General features: G+C 41.7%; 1 protein-coding gene across 1 annotated transcript in view; it reads left to right on the forward strand.

Moving 5' to 3' along the window:
* ZFPM2 (zinc finger protein, FOG family member 2) overlaps nt 1-22307 on the forward strand; it is a 588691-nt gene that overhangs the window by 95980 nt on the left and 470404 nt on the right. The window contains exon 2 of the mRNA XM_073679761.1: nt 13952-14110. Coding sequence (XP_073535862.1) covers nt 13952-14110 — 159 coding nt within the window. The remainder of the gene's footprint in view (nt 1-13951; nt 14111-22307) is intronic.

The raw sequence follows: 22307 nt of genomic DNA on the forward strand, positions 1-22307 counted from the left end.
CACCTTGTGCCACTTTTCCAGCGTCCATCTGTTTAGCAGGCTGTGGGACTTTGCAAATGCCACACGGTTTTATGTTTGCCTTTTGTTTAGTGCTGGCTTCTGGGCACTGATTCAACCATGGAGGCCATTTCGAGACAGAATCCTACAAACTGTTCTAGTTGACACAGGGACTTGAGGTGACTAGGCCTGTTGTAGCTCTGCTGCAGTGGAAGAGGGGCTTGCTTTGGATTTTCTAACCAACAAACGTTCCTCCTGAGCAGTTGTCTTGCGGGGTCTGCCGGACCTGGGCTTGTCAAACACATCTCCAGTCTCTTCAAATCTTTTTTTAATTCTTTGTACTTGACGCTGAGACACATTAAAGGTGCCAGCCACTTCTGCAGTGGATCTGGTCTTCAGCCTCTTGATAATCAAGGCTTTGGTCGCAGGGTGGATTTTTGGCATGTTGTCAGAGCTCAAGTTGCAGTTCAAGAGAAGGTCTGGGGTGCTGGGTTTCTTTTTATACACACCCACTAATTAACCCATCATTTACTGAGCACTGGTGAGGATGTAAACTAGGATTGGGTGCATTATATGACCAGGCGACAAAACTTTTGTCTTGCCAAAATCTGTCCATTCTGTGTTCATTAAATGATCAATATTTCAGCATTGATGCCAATTTATTTTCTTAACCTAAACCAAATTTGGGAGGGTTTCAGCTTTCAAAAGAGTAATTTATAAAACCAATGGATGAATTTAATGTCAGGTTATAAGCTTTTATTTACATAACATGGATAAGCGACATAACTTCTGTCAGGGAGGGTATGTTTTTATATACCAGCTGTTGAACATAAAAGTAACAGCGAGAGAGGGGTGTTACGAGCTCAGTCCCAGGCTGACTCTCCCAGGCTGCCCGGCATTCTCCCCTCCTTAGTGACATCATATTCATAAACCCTTCTCCTTCTTGTTCATTCGCGCCAGTCGCTGCCTTCTCCTTTCTTGTCCCCCGTGGGGTTGGGGGTAAGGTGAATGACGAGACCGTGTGTTCGAGGGTGAAAGATGCTGCTGCTCATCACTACCACCGCCTGAGAGGCGGCCGCCTCAGCTCTCTGGCACCGCTGCTGCTGCGACTTCTTCTTCTCCGGCAGGTGAGTCTTATTTCCGACTGTGTAACAACAAGTAGGGGAGGGAGGGAAGAAGAAAGGGAGGCTGCACGGAGAGGCGCAGACCACAGTCTCCGCACTGGGCGCTGAGCTGGGCCCGAGCATCGCAGCAGTGGGCAGATAGCGAGCAATTGCAAATCCTACTGCCCCACCGGCGGGAGCGGGCTATGATCTGTCCGGTACCGGCCCGGGACATGTCAAGCGGATCACCCCCTCCTCCTCTGCCGCCTGCCTTCATCTCTGCGCCCCCCTCCTGTCACATTCCCTCTGTACTAGGGAATTGCATAACTAGCAATACCTTACATGACCGGCTCCATTGTGACACCTGACAGCAAGTACTGACCTCTTTAGTGACCTGTGCAGAGTACAGGCCTGCAGGGGTCACAGGGTACAGGCTGCCACCATACCTGATGGGCACAACTATCAACAGCGCCAGCATTTTAATTATATATATATATATATATATATATATATATATATATATATATATACAGGGTGGTCCAAAAGTAGGTGGACAGAAAGTGTAATAAGGTTATGAAGGGGGAGATTTATCAAACATGGTGTAAAGTGAAACTGGCTCAGTTGCCCTTAGCAACCAATCAGATTCCACTTTTCATTCCTCACAGACTCTTTGGAAAATGAAAGGTGGAATTTGATTGGTTGCTAAGGGCAACTAAGCCAGTTTCACAGATCTAGTTTTCACAGATAGATCTCCCCCAAATCTGTTTTCTTTTCAGATAATTCAGATAACACATAATAGCAAATAATTCAAATACAGATCAAAGAAAATGGATTTTAACAGAGTATTGGAAATCTCAAAATGCTGAAACCGTTAGAGCAAATTGGGTTGAAACATTTGGTACTCAAGCCCCAAAGAGACAAACCATTTACCGCATTCGTGACAAATTCAATGCCACTGGCTCAATCCTTAATGCTCCAAAAACTGGTCGACCCAAAACAGTCTGTACAGAAGATAATAAACAACTTGTTGCTGAAACATTTGTTCAGAGTCCAAAAAAGTCCACCAGAAGAGCCTCTTTGGAATTGGGAATTTCTCGAGCTTCTATCATGTGAATCCTGAAATCTTTTGGGTGGAAAGCTTATCATCCACGTCTAATTCATGGTTTATTGGAGGATGATCCAGACAGGCAGCTGCAATTTAGTGTTTGATAAATCTCCCCCTTCATAACCTTATTACACTTTCTGTCCACCTACTTTTGGACCACCCTGTATATATATGTTTTTTATATATACAGTACAGACCAAAAGTTTGGACACACCTTCTCATTTAAAGATTTTTCTGTATTTTCATGACTATGAAAATTGTACATTCACACTGAAGGCATCAAGACTATGAATTAACACATGTGAAATTATATACTTTACAAAAAAGTGTGAAACCACTGAAAATATGTCTTATATTCTAGGTTCTTCAAAGTAGCCACCTTTTGCTTTGATGACTGCTTTGCACACTCTTGGCATTCTCTTGATGAGCTTCAAGAGGTAGTCACCGGAAATGGTCTTCCAGCAATCTTGAAGGAGTTCCCAGAGATGCTTAGCACTTGTTGGCCCTTTTGCCTTCACTCTGCGGTCCAGCTCACCCCAAATCATCTCGATTGGGTTCAGGTCTGGTGACTGTGGAGGCCAGGTCATCTGACGTAGCACCCCATCACTCTCCTTCTTGGTCAAATAGCCCTCACACAGCCTGGAGGTGTGTTTGGGGTCATTGTTCTGTTGATAAATAAATGATGGTCCAACTAAACGCAAACCGGATGGAGTAGCATGCCACTTCAAGATGCTGTGGTAGCCATGCTGGTTCAGTATGCCTTCAATTTTGAATAAATCCCCAACAGTGTCACAAGCAAAGCACCCCCACACCATCACACCTTCTCCTCCATGCTTCATGGTGGGAACCAGGCATGTAGAGTCCATCCGTTCACCTTTTCTTCGTCACACAAAGACACGTGGTTGGAACCAAAGATCTCAAATTTGGACTCATCAGACGAAAGCACAGATTTCCACTGGTCTAATGTCCATTCCTTTTGTTCTTTAGCCCAAACAAGTCTCTTCTGCTTGTTGCCTGTCCTTAGCAGTGGTTTCCTAGCAGCTATTTTACCATGAAGGCCTGCTGCACAAAGTCTCCTCTTAACAGTTGTTGAAGAGATGTGTCTGCTGCTAGAACTCTGTGTGGCATTGACCTGGTCTCTAATCTGAGCTGCTGTTAACCTGTGATTTCTGAGGCTGGTGACTCGGATAAACGTATCCTCAGAAGCAGAGGTGACTCTTGGTCTTCCTTTCCTGGGGCGGTCCTCATGTGAGCCAGTTTCTTTGCAGCGCTTGATGGTTTTTGCAACTGCCCTTGGGGACACTTTCAAAGTTTGCCCTATTTTTTGGACTGACTGACCTTCATTTCTTAAAGTAATGATGGCCACTCATTTTTCTTTACTTAGCTGCTTTTTTCTTGCCATAATACAAATTCTAACAGTCTATTCAGTAGGACTATCAGCTGTGTATCCACCTGACTTCTGCACAACACAACTGATGGTCCCAACCCCATTTATAAGGCAAGAAACCCCACTTATTAAACCTGACAGGGCACACCTGTGAAGTGAAAACCATTTCCGGTGACTACCTCTTGAAGCTCATCAAGAGAATGCCAAGAGTGTGCAAAGCAGTCATCAAAGCAAAAGGTGGCTATTTTGAAGAACCTAGAATATAAGACATATTTTCAGTTGTTTCACACTTTTTTGTTAACTATATAATTCCACGTGTGTTAATTCATAGTTTTGATGCCTTCAGTGTGAATGTACAATTTTCAGTCATGAAAATACAGAAAAATCTTTAAATGAGAAGGTTTGTCCAAACTTTTGGTCTGTACTATATATATATATATATATATATACAGTACAGACCAAAAGTTTGGACACACCTTCTCATTTAAATATTTTTCTGTATTTTCATGACTTTAAAAATTGTACATTCACACTGAAGGCATCAAAACTATGAATTAACACATGTGGAATTATATACTTAACAAAAAAGTGTGAAACAACTGAAAATATGTCTTATATTCTAGGTTCTTCAAAGTAGCCACCTTTGCTTTGATGACTGCTTTGCACACTCTTTGCATTCTCCTGATGAGCTTCAAGAGGTCGTTACCAGAAATGGTCTTCCAACAATCTTGAAGGAGTTCCCAGAGATGCTTAGCACTTGTTGGCCCTTTTGCCTTCACTCTGCAGTCCAGCTCACCCCAAACCATCTCGATTGGCTTCAGGTCTGGTGACTGTGGAGGCCAGGTCATCTGGCGTAGCACCCCATCACTCTCCTTCTTGGTCAAATAGCCCTTACACAGCCTGGAGGTATGTTTGGGGTCATTGTCCTGTTGAAAAATAAATGATGGTCCAACTAAACGCAAACCGGATGGAATAGCATGCCGCTGCAAGATGCTGTGGTAGCGATGCTGGTTCAGTATGCCTTCAATTTTGAATAAATCCCCAACAGTGTCACCAGCAAAGCACCTCCACACCATCACACCTCCTCCTCCATGCTTCACGGTGGGAACCAGGCATGTAAAGTCCATCCGTTCACCTTTTCTGCGTCGCACAAAGACACGGTGGTTGGAACCAAAGATCTCAAATTTGGACTCATCAGACCAAAGCACAGATTTCCACTGGTCTAATGTCCATTCCTTGTGTTCTTTAGCCCAAACGAGTCTCTTCTGCTTGTTGCCTGTCCTAGCAGTGGTTTCCTAGCAGCTATTTTACCATGAAGGCCAGCTGCACAAAGTCTCCTCTTAACAGTTGTGGTAGAGATGTGTTTGCTGCTAGAACTCTGTATGGCATTGACCTGGTCTCTAATCTGATCTGCTGTTAACCTGCGATTTCTGAGGCTGGTGATTCAGATAAACTTATCCTCAGAAGCAGAGGTGACTCTTGGTCTTCCTTTCCTGGTGCGGTCCTCATGTGAGCCAGCTTCTTTGTAGTGCTTGATGGTTTTTGCAACTGCACTTGGGGACACTTTCAAAGTTTTCCCAATTTTTCAGACTGACTGACCTTTATTTCTTAAAGTAATGATGGCCACTCGTTTTTCTTTACTTAGCTGCTTTTTTCTTGCCATAATACAAATTCTAACAGTCTATTCAGTAGGACTATCAGCTGTGTATGCACCTGACTTCTGCATAACACAACTGATGGTCCCAACCCAATTTATAAGGCAAGAAATCCCACTTATTAAACCTGACAGGGCACACCTGTGAAGTGAAAACCATTTCCAGTGGCTACCTCTTGAAGCTCATCAAGAGAATGCCAAGAGTGTGCAAAGCAGTCATCAAAGCAAAAGGTGGCTACTTTGAAGAACCTAGAATATTAGACATATTTTCAGTTGTTTCATACTTTTTTGTTAAGTATATAATTCCACATGTGTTAATTCATAGTTTTGATGCCTTCAGTGTGAATGTACAATTTTCAAAGTCAAGAAAATACAGAAAAATCTTTTAATGAGAAGGTGTGTCCAAACTTTTGGTCTGTACTGTATATATATATATATATATATAAATAAGTAAAAATGAATGTTGCATTCGAATACACAGATGTTTTTATATACCTACTATGTTTTTATATGCCAGTTGTTGGATGTTAAAGCAACATACGCTATACCCCCAACAAAAAATATTGTATACCCACAAGCATTGTGAAATTAAATATTTTAGAACCGTGCACTTTCTCTTTTCTTTCTTTTCCATTTAACCAGACTGAGCCACAGCAAAGCGTAGCCGGGTACATTTAGTATTCACTAATAGATTAACAGTTACTTGTATAAGGTAAAGACTTTGTGTGCATTAGTTTTATGCAATATTTAAATAGGCTACAAAGAATTAAAGAGGTTTAGGCACCCTCTATTGATCTGCAACCCCTTAGTTCTGAAAACCACTGTTCTTCTGGACCCAAGAATTTCACCAATTTGATCTTCTTTCACATATCCATGATTATGATTTTTGCCTAGACTTCCCCTATGAAACAATACTTTCAATTATCCTTTTAGTTTAATTAAAAAATAATGATCTCTACTTGGGTTAAGATCTCTACTGGCTTAAAAGGGGTTGTCTAGGCTTGGGGTATAAGTCTGCAGTGACTTAATGTGACTTCAGACATGTGAATCCTCACAGTGCGCACAGTGTGTGCTGTCAAGATTCTCCCGTGCTGGCGCCAGGAGCAGGCTGGTGCGTGACCGCAAGTATTCGATTTGCATACATGTGGCCCCATGCCGACTAGACGAGCATGGTCTCACTCAATACAAGTGAAGAGTGACTGTAGACTTGAAACCCAAGTCTGGATATCCCCTTCAATGTATCCTTTTTCAAGCATTGATAGTGCCCATTACAGGGTTGTCCGGAGAAAGCAAGTTATCACCTATCAATAGGATGGGTGATAACTTGCTGATAGGTGGTGGTCTGACCACTGGGACCCGGTCTGACAGACAAAACAGGGCACTTTAATTGATAAATCGGGATAAAAGTTCATAGTTGGGGATAAAAATTCCCTGATCTGACGATCCATTTAAGTACCAGAACTCGGACCCCAACAGATCAGAAAGCTGTCACCTATCCTGACGATAACTTGTTTCATCCTACGGACAACCCATTTTAGAGTTGTGAGAGTGAAGATCACAAGTATCTTGAATGGAAAGTCTACAACCCACCTGAGAAAATTATTTTAAGGATCTACCATCATTTGTACATAAAACTCGTAGATTATACTCTTATTATTGTGTAGTTGTTGATATGATTTATTTTAACATTTTTTTATAAACAAAATATTCCTAGTTCCATGAAATGACCGATAAAACGTCCTTATATTTTTATGTCTCCAGCTGATCCTTTAGAAACTGTCCAATTATTATTTGCTTGGTAAATTGGACACTTTATGTGATTGTAGGGAAATTGGGTGATTTTCTGTATTTTTTTTTTCCTTTTCTGCTCCCAGATTTTGCATATTATTTAGAAACATCCTGTGATTTTTAATTTTTTTGTTTACACTTTGCCGTATGTGAGTACATTTGGACTATGCATGAAACTATTTACTTAGAACTAAAAAAAGAAAAATGCCAATGTCTTAGTATTTTATTTTATTTTTTAAAACAAGGTGGCTCTTCCCGTAAAATGTCAGCGGTATTTTGGCCAACTCAAAAAGAAGGCCAAAAAGTCTTAATAAAAGCTTCTTCTATCATAATAGCAAAGATAAAAAAGTTAAGAGCGTACATGAAAATGAAAGCAGAAAGGTCTTTGAAAAATTTATACACCAGTAGAATTAATACTGTCATACAGCAACGTGTCAAAAGACCCAGCAGAGAAGAATATTAATCCATTTAGAAAAAAATCAAAGGTTTTCTTCTTTGAGTGTAAAGAAACAATTTGAATAATTTTTGACCCTTCCTGCAAAAGTCGGTGGGTCAAATTGAACCTACTATTAAAATTCTGTAATATCTTCCTTTCGTTAGCATTTCAAAACGCAATTTAAATATTCACAGAGCTCTTTTTAATAAACTTAACAATTTAAATATTCAGCGCATTCCCTTTTTTTAATAAACTTAACAAAATTCAGGTAATTTTCTTCAACTTTCTTGATTGAAGGAAGGCAATAGGTGCAGATATAAAATAGATGTACAGCTACAAGCAAAAGAAATCAATTATATATAAGAAATAACATAACACATGGAAAGAAATTAATCAAAAATTTTCTAGTCTATGATTCTCTACTCTGCTACCTGGAGGCTAGGAATGTAAATGAAAAAAGCAACATCCTCCCGTAGATAAGAGAAAAATTAATAAAAATGTTTCCATCCTACAAGATCCCCTGATGCAACTCATGTTAAAAATGTGAGTGTCTGCAGGAGGAACTTTACTCATTTTAAATAGATTTTTAGAAGCTGGAGAAATAAGACTTTTATTCTCGCTGTTAAGCTCAATTACATAAGGCTTATGCGGTCTTGCAATGTCCACAGAACGAACATACCTTCATTAAAGAGCTCTGTGGGATGTGCGTGAGCCGTGCTTGTGCGCTCCTGCGGTGAGGAACTGTTCAACATGTCTTTAGGTTTTCTTCAACTTAATGTCCCCATAGAGGCGTTCGAGTGAAGCTTAAGGACATTGAAGTCAGTTTGTAGAGATAAAATGATGAGAAGCACAGAATATAATATATAGTGTCTCTGACCTCACAAAATACTGTAAAAAATATTGGTCCCGATTCATCAGACTGGCGTTTCGAATGCCCATCTTGATGAACAGTGTGTTGGAGTAAGATGCATCAAATTCATTAAGAGGCGTGGACATTTTAAGAAATTAGGACTACTGTCACAGGTGTGTCAGGTTTGACAGACAGTCGCTCTGGAGCCGGCTGCAGAAGGTCACTGCGCTTGGCATTGGAGATGCCTTCTTGATCCTCTCATCTCTTTAGTATTGTTATAGTCTTCTTCCTTTAGGACCCAGCAGCTACCTCCACCTTCTGCTGCTGATTGACACATCCTTGCTTGGTAGTTAAATACTCAGTTTCTCCAGAGAGGCGGCGGTGATAGTTCTATGTACCTCTGTGTTGGTTTGGAGCACTAGCAGTTGGCTAGTTTCTTCTCTGGTGCCCTTGGAAAACAGTTGGCGTTTTCTCTCTGGTGTCTGCTCAAGCTAAGTGCATCCCCTTTGTTTGTCTACCTTTTTGTCTTTAGCTTGTAGTGTGGCTTGACTGGTGTTCACTCTGTGCCCTCCCTATCTAGGGCCAATTCAGGACATTCAAGGCTTAGGTTCCTGCTCGGCAATAGGTGTGGAACCTGCATAGGGATGATAGGGTAGGCAGGGTGATATTAAATCTACCTAGGGGTCTCCACTCCCCCTTTCCCTAGTGTTTGGGCTTCCTTCCCCTCTTCCCTTCATGTTGCACTTAGTCTTTCCCCACTATCTTTCAGATGCCGCTTGCCAAAGTAAGAAATGTTACTCCAGTAAGGGACAGGAGTATATTTTGGTCACAATTTGATCCACTTTTTTGCGTAAATTATGACCAATTTGTCAGCCTAATATATGCCCAGCTGGCCAGGATTGGAGTAAAATCGACAAAAGTTGCCAACTTTTTGCGCACATACCAGTTGCTCAAAAATTTTGCCACATTTCAAACAGCTTTACACCAGGAAACAGCTGGAAGAATTGCGGCCGTTGTTTACAATAAGTTTGGTTTGGATAAATCATCACTAATTATGATAACAAATATAGTGCTATCCGAGCATGCTCTTATGTTATCCGAGTAGCTACGACGTGTTCGAATAATATACTCGAGTTCCTGCAGCTGCATGTGTCTCTTCTGCTAGACAGCTGCAACACATACGAGGGAATCCCTCAGGAAAACCCTTCATGAGCCGCGACACATGCAGCCGTGGGGACTCGACTATATTATTCAAGCATGCCGGAGCTACACGGATAACACCCGAGCATGCTCGAATAGCACTATATCCGAGAACGCTCGCTCATCTCTAATAACTAATCAAACATATTGTTATTGGCTGTACTTCAAATGGGGAAGTGAAACTAATTTTAAAGGGAATGTCCAGTTTCCAGCTGCAGTTTGTTTTTAAAATAAATTTTAAACATTAAGATAAAAAATAAATTGTGCTTTACCCACCCTCTCTCTGCGTCCAGCGCTGAGTATCTGCCACTGCTCTCACTGTCTACTATTGTCTGCAGTGCCGACGTAACATCAATAGCACTTCAACCAATAACTGAGCTTAGTGGCTATGCCCAAGTTGACGGCATGAATTTAGTTCTTGGCTCCAGCGCTGTCGACATGATGTGAGCACTGCAGACAATAATAGGCACTGGGAATCAGAGACTCCTCGCTGAACCCGGGCAGTGGGTGAGTAAAGCACAGTTTATTTTTTAAAACAAACTACAGCAAGGGACAGAGATTTTCCAAAACTGGAAAACTCCTTTAAGAAGGGTACTTTGCACTGGATGTAAAATTCCTGACCACCAGTGCACACAGTATCACAATGATGCTATGTCATATGGACGTCATAAAGAATATAGAAAATATTGTGATCCTATGCTGAGATGGTGTGGCAAGCTAACACTTTTGGCATAGCTCACCGCTCTTCCATGTTGCCGACTCTTACATCTGTATTACATCACTAGCAGTCTAAGTTCCGAAACAAATACGTTTCGTAAGCTAGAAAAGTGTGCTCTGCATAAAAAAACTAACTCAAATTACCCTTGTCTATTCGCTTTCAGCCTTTTTACACGATAAACAACAAAGTTGCCATTACTTCAGTAGGCCAGATGGGCCGCATTCAGAGAGATTTACACGCGATCTGCCCTGGGCAATTCACTTTTTGAATTGGTGAAGGTCTCTGTAACCTTCTAAATTTTATTTTTCTTTTCCATAATGCCATTTACTAATTTATTAATTATGACAACTTTGTTGTTTATCGTGTAAAAAGGCTGAAAGTGAATAGACATGGGTAATTTGAGTTAGTTGTTATTATGTAGAGCACACTTTTCAAGCTTCCGAAACTTATTTGTTTCGGAACTTGGGCTGCTAGTAATTAATAAATTAGTAAATGGCATTACGGAAAACAAAAATAAAATTTAGCAGATTACAGAGATGTTCGCCAATTCAAAAAGTGAATTGTCCCAGGGCAGATCGTGTGGAAATCTCTCTGTATGCTGCCCCTCTGGCCTACTGAAGTAATTGTAGCTGATGGTTTTCTCTGGCTCACCTCAACATTAAGCTCTTATGTAGTAAGATTGAGTTACTTCTAAGATATACAGATGTGTCCTACCTTATCGTCACTCTTGACTCAACATATACCAAGATGTTATTATAGGGGTTGAGGGACATGGGACAGACACCCAAACCTGGCACTATATATGTAAGTCTCCTCTAAGTATAGACTTTTCCATTTTTTCCTACTGTTCCGATGAGGATCCCTCTATGCATATTGTTGTGCTATATTTCATGTAGCAGTAGCGATATAGGTTATTGTATAGGAGTAGCATTCTGGTTCTGGCTTAGGAACGTCACTATGCACAAGCAGTTCAGCAAGCATCATTATGACGCCTATATCAAGCGATCCATAATTCAGATATATTACTTACCAGGCTGAACTTCTCCTATTTTCCCTTTCCGCTATGCACAGGCACTTTAACAGCTCTATTGATCTATCTGTGGGATTGTATCAACTTGAATAATATGAATTGATGGGTTGTCAACTTTGGTATGTAGACATCTAGTCAATATAATGTTTTGTATTGGGTCTGTATCCTATGGCGTCCCTCACACAAGAGGTATCTCTAGTTGGTTGCCTCATACACATAAGTTGTTGTTACGTCCTTCTCATAGGGATGAGCCGACCCATGGAAATTCGGGTTGTGGTACCAGACCGAACTGTTGTCCAAAGCTAGGTTCAGGCAGGTACCCGAACTTGAACCTGAACCCAAACCCCATTGAAATAAATGGTGACCCAAACCCTCTCTCTCTCTCCTCCCATACTTTACCTGGAACTCTGAACATGCAAACGGACTTCGAGAGAGGTCCATGTTTGGAGTTTAGAACCGGACACTAAATATTCGCTACGAACCCCAAATGTTTAAGTTCAGGTTCACTCATTTCTACCTGCTAACATCATTGGGATCTGCCAATTTTCTAATGTTTATGCCCAATCTCAATTATTCCTAAATTATATTTCTATGGGAAAGAAGCACAATTTTTTTTTTTTTTTTTGCCCAGTGACCTCTACTAATCTTGATCAGGCCCTATCCATATTGTTGGGTTCTGGGTATTCAGTATATTTGAAGTTATAGAATGTCAGAACCCAATGAGACTTAGGACAATACTAAGATTTGTCACAAGAAGGAAGTTCTGTTCTCTTCCTACAACGTGGCCGTTTGTTCCTGTCTGTGATCACAGTACATAATATAGAACACCGGTCGGTGACATCTCATTACTGTATGTAAAATGAAATGTCTGCTGCAGTCATAACATCAAAGTGGTTTGGGATGTAGCGTCCTGGCGGTTGAGGATATGTGAAGTATCTCCTGCGGCTTCAACTGAAATAAAGCTTTAAAATTGTTATCCAAGTAGGGATTCTGTCTTTAAGTAGGTTATTATATAAATGAAAACATGATTTGATGTTACGATCTAACAAAGTTAAAGGATATTGTTTGAGTAAATTTGCATTTATGGCTTTAGATCCCAACATTGATACATTTTAAAGGTCTTGTCCAATTTTTTTCTTTAGTCTCCAAATGAGGCTAAAATTAAAACTGAAGCAATTTAGCAAAAAGTCCAAATTAAAAATCTATTGTTTTGTGTTTACAGTTTCTATGCAGAATTGTGTGTCTCCGTGGTAACAGACTACAAACAAACCTTTTGCAATTAGCCTGAACTTGCATCTTGTCTTGCATCCTAGTAATTCAGTCAATCAGTCCATCAATATTTGGCTTTGACCTGGTGTAGATTTTGGTTTGTGGCATAAGGGCTGGAAAAGATGCCAAACACTTGTGCCACTTGCAGCAGACCGTATTTTCGGCCCCGGTCCGACAAAACATCAGATCGCACTAGGTCTAATGTTGTTCTATGGGGCCGTGCACATGTCCGATTTTTTTTCTCTGACCGAGATGGTTCTAGGAAAAAATAGAAGCATACCCGAGTTTGATCCGATATTTGGATCACACTCCCCCATGCAAGTCAATGAGTCCATGGAAAAGATCGTACTGCCCTCGAATGACATCTGAGTGCAGTCTGATTTTCACAGACTGACAGAATGGAGAAGATGGAGAAACTTGTTTTTTTCCATCTTTTCCTTATCTGAGAAAATCAGATCACACTGTGGTCACAAAGAAAAACCACAAAAATTGAGCTTGGTTTAAGTTGCTATACATGCAACACATAAAGGCATGTTAACAATAAATCAGACAAAACCTACAAGAAACAAAATTAACATAAACTCTGCTGTATCTAAATAAGTAAAAAGCAAAGGTCATTTAAATAACATAAGGTTCTTAGTAAAACTGTTTATGATCAAAAATATCATAAAAGCCATCCCACTACGACATGGTGACCCTATTGCTTGAGCTGGAAACTACATAGCTTCCCAACGCTGATGTCCACAGTTCAGGACCAAGACCTTTGTCTTCCCTTATTCACACACTGAGGTAAACTCTGTCTAATATTAAAAACCTTACCATGTGTCAGAGTAGGACTGTCCCAAATACGGTCACCGTGCCATGGTGGGATGGCTTTTATGCTATTTTTGATCAAACACAATGTTGCTAAGAACCCTATGTTATTTAAATGCACTTTTCTTTTTACTTATTTAGTTACAGCAGGGTTTATGTTCATTTTGTTTTTTGTAGGTTTTTTCACACTGTGATCACAGTCTGATAAAACTCTGATCAGAATATGATTAGCATAATTGGGACAATTTTCTCTGTTTAGAGAATATACACTGGTGTGACTCTAGCCTTAGATGTATTTTCCACTGCTATACAAGTTAGAAGTGTAAAAACAAAATAAAACCTAGATTCCCGAACTGGCACCACTTTGTCCCACTCTATACTGTTACCCAATATCAACATCCAGCAGGATACGTCATGTAACCGCTGCAGCCAGTCAGTGGATTGATTGGCTGCAGTCTTCACATTCTGTCCAAACAGGAAGAAACCGTTCAGACAAAATGGGAGCAGTTGATATAAATGTATCAAATTAATATTAATGTATCATTAACAAAATATTGTTTCCTATGGCCATCCGTAATATCTAAATTGTTTGTATTTGAAGGGCCTCTGGAAGATGCTATTGAGGATGAGGATGAAGATTGTGTGTCGGAGGAAAATGATATTATTACTAAGGAAGATTTTCCACTGGAAGAAAGTTTCACAACAGAGTTTGAGCCGGAGAATATGACCTGTGAAGATACGGAATATTTCTGTAACAAAGGTATTGTACCATCCCAAGTACAACCAATATAATCAGCTGTAATGTAGAGCTACTTCTAAGGGCCTGTGCACACATTGCAGTTTTGTCGTTTTTTTGTTGCGGTTTTTCTACTCAGATTTTTCACAAAACCTGGAGGATTTCCTAGTACCAGCAAAGTGCTTGAGATTTCTGAAGTCTCATGCACACGTTGCTTATTTTTTTCTCGCAGATGTAAATGTGCAGAATGGCAATTCTTTCAGTATTTTTGCTGCAGGTTTCACCCATACTAATAAATAGGAAAAATGCATCAAAAACGCATTAAAAATGTGTAAAAAAAAAAAAAAGGCATGTATCATATGCGGCTTTTTTCCTGCCAACACATTAGTATTTGCAGCAGATTTTTCTGCTGCAAATACTCAACGTGTGCACATTGCCTTATACAATTGGGCAAATTTATCAACATTGTTTAATTTTTCGACAGTGGAAACTTGGGCAAACCGTCTTAAAATGTGCCAGACTTATCATAGTGGTTCAATCCGTTTACTAAATTTGGCGCATCCTTAGACTTTCTAGTCTAAAGCTCCAGTCAAATCAGCTGCCATATTCTGACTGCCGATCCTCTTTTCTCCATGAGATAGACCGCCACCAGAGGAGTTCTTTCATGGAGAACATAAGAACTCCGCTGACCTGAGTGTTCTTGTCTATGATAGAGCCGGGAGAGATAGATGCCATCGGCTGATAGCGATCTATTGTGTTTGGGGCTTCATGTTCCACCACCTATTACTTGACATACTTTGTGCCAAAAATTTTGGCTAATTTTTGGTGCATGGTAGTACACGCTAGGTTACTAAACCTCACCACTTTTCAATCAAAGCCACAACCTCTTGTCTTTAAATATAACAACATTACATACTAAAATTATTTTGTTTTTCCTAAAATGTAAATATGGACTAAACACTAATTATCAATTAACATTTTTTTTATTCATTGCTTAACAAAAGCCCCACAATATGAGCTAATTGTTTATTTGTTGCTATGGTTTAATTAAATTGATATCTTAATTCAATGTTAATTAATATCCCTTCATGACACAAGCCACCAGTATACAACTTGGCTTTAAAAGGACCTGTAACCTTTTCTTTTTCCTTTAGAAATTTGGAATTAATAGATAGTTTTGTAAATTATCATGGCTGTGGGACCAATCCTTCTTTCTTATTTCATACAGGACAATGGTAGTTAATACAAAGAGGTGCATTGGAATAGTTTTGTTTTGCCATTCCTAAGTCATGGTGCTTAGTAATGGGGCTAATCAGCCCATTGAGGGTTTCCTTGTTCCCTAGTAAAGGCCAATTATTAAAATGACTTTGTTGGGGGATATTCTGAACTCAGGGATGACATTCTATGACTCATTTTAGTGTTTTCATGAATAATCTGAAAGTGGCATAAGAAATTGTGATTTGTCACTTACTAGGCTGTGTGTTGTAGCTTCAATACAATCAGTGTTTCATCAGCAGAAGATTATCACTTACTCCTAAAGAAACTGCTTCTTTAGCTCCCTCATAGATGAAGCCCTTGAGTCTTGCTACCCCCACCTACTTATTGAAAACGCCTTTGAATCTTGCACACCCCGACCACTTATAGATAAAGCCTGTGAGGTCCTCTTCCCAAACTCACAGAGAATGATTGACAGCTCTCCCTTCATATTAAAGGGAACTTGTCACCTGAAAAAATGCTACTAACCTACAGATATGAGGGTTAATCTGCAGTAATAGCATTGTGAACCTGCCCGGATCCGGCACTTAGACCCACACGGTCAAGAGGAATTTAACTCTATTTCCCCTTGGCAGCATCCTAGTTTCAGTCACTAGGGCGGCGCTTGCTTGGGTTCAGGCATTAAACTGCTGAGATCAGAGGTTGCTCCAACAATAGCAGTTATTGACACTTGTCAGCTGTGTAAAACAGCCAGCACCTGCCGAGTACAGAGTGGTACTCCATATATACATATGGCAGATGACAGGAGAAGTCGGCAGCTGCTAAGCAGGGATTAGGGCTGTTCTGCACTGGGTCTTCCCTCCTCATGAGCCCCATGCTAGTCAGAGTTAGATAATTATATAGGTTGAAAAAAGACAAAGGTCCATCAAGTTCCAATGTTTTCCAACAGTTATACATTTTATATCTCTAGATTATTTATAAACCACAATGCCATTGGTTGTGAGGAAATCGTCCAGCCCTTTTTTGAAAGCTGTTAGTGTCGGCCATCACTACCTCTTGTGGTCGGCATTCCACTGTCTGACTGCTCTAACTGTAAAAAATCCTTTCCTGTTTAGCTGCTGGAACCGCCTTTATTCCACCTGTAATGAGTGCCCCCCGATCCTTAGTATGGTCTTTGGAAGGAATAAGTCATGTGCCAGTCCTTTGTATTGACCACACATATATTTATACATGTAAATGAGATCTTCTCTGAGGCGTCTATTTTCTAAGCTAAACAAGCCCGACTTTTCCAACCTCTCATCATATTAGAGGCCTCCATCCCTTTTAATAATCTAGTTGCTGCCTTTGAACTGATTCTAACTTCTGAATATCCTTTTTAAAATGTGAAGCCCAAAACTGGATCCCATATTCCAGATGTGGCCTCACCAGTGATTTATAAAGGGGCAACAGAAAATATGGATCACAGGATTTTATCTCTCTTTTTACACATTCTAAAATCTTGTTTGCTTTTGCGGCTGCTGCCTGACATTGAGTACTGCTGCTCAGATTACTTGTAACCAGAATACCCAAGTCCTTCTCCTGTTCTGTAGCCCCGAGTATAATCCCTTTTAATGTATATGCAGCAATAGGATTACTCCGTCCTAGGTGCATTACTCTACATTTATCAACCTCATATGCCCAGTGTTTGCCCATGCAGACATCTTATCCAGATAGTTCTGTAATATTATACTGTCAAGTTTAGTTTTTATTATCCTACATAGTTTTGTGTCATCAGCAAAGACTGACACTTTACTATCAATCTCAACCCAATAAGTCATTAAAAAACTAAATAAAAGGAACTTGTCCTAACACTGATCCTTGTGATCCCCACTGCTGATCCTTGCGGTCCCCACTGCTGATCCTTGCTTTCCCCACTGCTGATCCTTGCGGTCTCCACTGCTGATACTTGTGGTCCCCACTGCTGATCCTTGCAGTCCCCACTGCTAATCCTTGCAGTCCCCACTGCTGATTCTTGCGCCCCCCCTGCTGATCCTTGCAGCCCCCCCTGCTGATCCTTGCAACCCCTCCTGCTGATCCTTGTGGTCCCCACTGCTGATCCTTGCAGTCCCCACTGCTGATCCTTGCTGTCCCTACTGATGATCCTTGCGTTCCCCACTGCTGACTATATCCCCTTTATCCCACTATTGGTGGCACTCCACTGGTTATAGGCTTTCTCTAATTGCCCATGCTTTCATTTGGACCTGTACTCCACTATATGTGCACACTTAGGAAGGAGCTGTGCATCCCTGCATCCTGAGCTGTGCACTGTTCTGGGGTCTATTGAGCAATTGGTGGGGTTCCCAAGAACCTAACCAACCCCAAACAGTAGGCGATTAAAGTGCCTATTAGTGATGAGCGAACATGCTCACTACTGCCCAGAACTCGTCTGAGCATCTCACTGCTCGAGATGCTCGGCACTCCTCAAGTATTTCCAGGATGATCAGGCTGGAGCTCGGGTCTCCTCCCTGCATGTTTGGTGCTCTTTAGTGAGCCAATTAACATGCAAGGATTGGCTGCTACTCAATGTAATGCCGTAGCCATGTTGGTTGTGGCATTACAGTGATTGGCTGGCCGCATAGCATCATCGGGTCTATATAAGACCTGGTGACCCTATGCTCGTCACAGTGTACACTGAAAACAGGCAAAGTAGGGAGAGGTGCTGCTGAGTGAGGGATAGAATTGGTGGTTGATTTAGTGAGGTATTCCACAGCTATACATATATCTAAGCTAACAGTCCTTCGGAGGACTAATCCAGCTGCATATATTACTGGTGATATCAGGAGTTAGGCAGGGTTTGTGGACAGTGCATACAGTACAATAGGGTCCATTGCACGTTCTGTCTGCTGCTGCTATTACAGATATCCATAGCCCTACATATCAGGGTGATTTTTTTTTTGCTCTTAATCCTGATTATTTGCTTAAAAAGCAATACAGTACTCCATTTTTCTGCTCTATTAGCAGAATATAGGCAGATATTTTTTATTTTATTCACATTTCGGTATTGTGTATGCAGAGAAACTTTTCCATCATCACACGTGTTTCCACTTCATTTACAGTCAACCATCTGTGTTTTGTTGAACCTATTCACACTTGGTCGCTGACCAATACTATACTACAAGGCCACAGCCTACAACCATGGTTGTCACACGTGATCACATATTACTGCGGTAATACAGACATTTTGTGGAGCGTGCCAATTATTACACTCCATTTAAAATGGTAAAGGCGCATGGCAAGGGACGGGGAAGTGAACGTGATAGTGATGGTGCATGCAGCGGCCGAGGCCGTGGGTAAGATGAAACTGTGCCTGGTGAGGAAGCACAACAAATACCCACATCATGTCGACCTACCTTCTTGTCCCAATTACTAGGGGGCCGCGTAACACCACTCTTGAAGCCAGAGCAGTGTGAAAAGGCTGTTGATTGGATTGCAGATAATGCTTCCAGTCACTTTGCCACCACCACCCTGTGTTCCACACGGTTAAGTCTCAGTAGTAGTGTTGAGCATTCCGATACTGAGTTCCGATACTGAGTTCCGATACTTTTAGAATATCGAATACCGGAATCGGAAGTTCCCATAATGCCTGCGCTCTGCAGTGTCTCTGAAGGATGACAAGCTAGATGGCAGCGCTCAGCTTACTGTACTTGTCATTTAGTGTTAAAGGATTTTTTTAAAAAAATAATAGTGTTTTCATGCACCGTCTCTTTAAAAAAGCCGGCCGGCAATTCAGCAGCGTTATACACCGGTACCCGACAATTTACAACAGAAAGAATAGAGCATCACACATAGATTAGATAGATAGAAACATGTCAGTCACATATATAATAAGTACAGTGATAGTGTTGCTTACTGTACTTGTCATTTAGTGTAAAGGATTTATTAAAAAAAATAATAGTGTTTTCATGCACCGTCTCTTTAAAAAAGCCGGCCGGCAATTCAGCAGCGGTACCCGACAATTTACAACAGAAAGAATAGAGCATCACACATAGATTACATACATAGAAACATGTCAGTCACATATATAATAAGTACAGTGATAGTGTTGCTTACTGTACTTGTCATTTAGTGTTAAAAAAAAGGAAAAAAAAAAAAAATTGGCGTGGGGTTCCCCATAATTTTAGGCTCTAGCAGAGGTTAAGCAGACAGCTGGGGCAGATGTTTGAAGCCTGGGAAGGGGGTAATACCCACGGAGCTTCCCAGGCTACTAATATCAGCCCCCAGCTGAATACCTAGCCTTTACTAGCTATTAAAAAGGGGGACCCCCCCAAAAAAATGACGTGGGGTCCCCCCTATTTTAATAGCTAGCAAAGCCTAGGCAGACAGCTGGGGGCTGATATTAATAGCCCAGGAAGGGTGCCATGAATATTGGCCCCCTCCCAGGCTAGAAATACCATCTGTCAGCCGCCCCAGAAATGGCGCATCCAGTTTGCCATGCTGCAGACACTGAGAAGCGCAGGCATGCTTGCGCTCCTCAGTGTCTGGCTGTGACGGCATAAAGATGAGCCGAGGTCATGTCCAATGAACTCGGCTCACCTCATGCACGTCACTGACTGCGTGGGAAAATTCTCACGCTGAAGAGCTGAGTGCAAGAGAATTTTCCCACGCTGTCAGTGACGTGCATGAGGTGAGCTCATGTCCAATGAACTCAGCTCACCTCATGCACGTCACTGACAGCGTGGGAAAATTCTCCTGCACTCAGCGCTTCAGCGTGAGAATTCTCCCACGCTGTCAGTGACGTGCATCAGGTGAGCTCATGTCCAATGAACTCAGCTCACCTCATGCACGTCACTGCCAGCGTGGGAGAATTCTCACGCTGAAGCGCTGAATGCAGGAGAATTTTCCCACGCTGTCAGTGACGTGCATGAGGTGAGCTCATGTCCAATGAACTCAGCTCACCTCATGCACGTCACTGACAGCGTGGGAGAATTCTCACGCTGAAGCGCTGAGTGCAGGAGAATTTTCCCACGCTGTCGGTGACGTGCATGAGGTGAGCTGAGTTCATTGGACATGAACTCGGCTCATCTGGATGCCATCACAGCGAGACACTGAGGAGCGCAAGCATGCCTGCACTTCTCAGTCTCTGCGGCATGGCAAGCTGGATGGCAGCTTTTGGCTGCGATCCAGCCTGTCATGTCAATGTAGCAGAGCTGGAGCCGTCGTGGGAACCATGTAAAGGTAAGGATGATGTTGCTTTATTATTTTATTTTTATTGCAGGAGATCGTTGGCTTCAGCTGGAATGGGCGTGACGGTAAGTATGGTTTAATTTAGAACAATAAAGAATTGTGTGTTTATTTCAATTAAAGGACTTTATTCTGGGTGTTTGTGTTTTTTTTTTAACTTTGACTATGGGGTTAGTAATGGGGGTGTCTAATAGACGCCTCTCCATTACTAACCTGGGCTTGATGTCAGCTGGCATTATAAGCTGATATCAACCCCAACCCTATTACCCCACTGCCACCGCTACAGGGCATTGGGAAGAGTGAGGCTAAGTGCCAGAATTGGCGCATCCTATGGTTGCGCCATTTCTGGGGCGGCTGACGGCTGGTGTTTCTAGCCTGGGAGAGGGCAAATATTCATGGCACCCTTCCTGGGCTATTAATATCAGCCCCCAGCTGTCTGCCTAGCCTTTGCTAGCTATTAAAATAGGGGGGACCCCACGTCATTTTTTTGGGGGGGTCCCCCTTTTTAATAGCTAGTAAAGGCTAGGTATTCAGCTTGGGGCTGATATTAGTAGCCTGGGAAGCTCCGTGGGTATTACCCCCTTCCCAGGCTTCAAACACCTGCCCCAGCTGTCTGCTTGACCTCCGCTAGAGCCTAGAATTACGGGGAACCCCACACCAATTTTTTTTTTAATAAATCCTTTATTTTAACACTAAATGACAAGTACAGTAATCAACACTGTCACTGTACTTATTATATATGTGACTGACATGTTTCTATGTATCTAATCTATGTGTGATTCTCTATTCTTTCTATTCTAAATTGTCGGGTACCGCTGCTGAATTGCCGGCCGGCTTTTTTAAAGAGACGGTGCATGAAAACACTGTTATTTTTTTAAATAAATCCTTTACACTAAATGACAAGTACAGTAAGCAACACTGTCACTGTACTTCATATATATGTGACTGACATGTTTCTATCTATCTAATCTATGTGTGATGTTCTATTCTTTCTGTTGTAAATTGTCGGGTACAGGTGTATGCCGCTGCTGAATTGCCGGCTTTTCCTGTCATTCTACATTATTCTTAGTTGTTTTCCTTCATGTAGAATTAACCTACAAGGAAAGAAAGGGTTTATTTTTATTCCGATATTTGTGTCCCATTGACTTGCATTGGTTTCCAGTATCGGAATCGGCGATATCCGATACTTTTTGGGTATCGGTCCGATCCAATCCGATCCGATATTTCCCGATATTGGAAGGTATCGCTCAACACTACTCAGTAGGCATGAGTCTGAACCACATCATGCCGAGTCTTCCTCCCATCATGCCGAGTGTCCAGAGACAAGTGATCCCACACTTGGACACTCAGAAGAGCTGTTCACTTTTCCATTTATAGATTCGGGCCTCTCACCCGGCAAGCTTCAAGTGGGGCAAGAGGTGATCGCATGTAGTGATGCCCAAATATTTGAGCAGCCATGGTCACACTAAGGCGACGGTGGAAAAGTGCAATTACTGTCGCAAGACATGGATGATGATGAGACACAATTGCCAAAAAGTCAGGAGGAGGACCAGAGTGCGTACGTGGAAGACGAGGTGGTGGAGGATTAAGTCACTGACCCAACCTGGCAAGGTGACAAGCAGAGCGAGGACAGCAGCACACAGGGGGAGGGAGGTGTGGCACCACAATAGGCAGGAAGAAGCAGTGTGGTGGCCACAGACACAAGGCAGCCAACTGTTCCCCGGAACACCAAAATGACAGAAGTTGCCAGGGCAACTGTTAGGTCTTCCCGAGTCTGTTTTTTTTT

Source organism: Phyllobates terribilis, unplaced genomic scaffold (assembly GCF_046119375.1).
Source record: "Phyllobates terribilis strain yellow unplaced genomic scaffold, ASM4611937v1 Scaffold_4__5_contigs__length_816908805, whole genome shotgun sequence".
Classification (NCBI taxonomy): Eukaryota; Metazoa; Chordata; class Amphibia; order Anura; family Dendrobatidae; genus Phyllobates; species Phyllobates terribilis.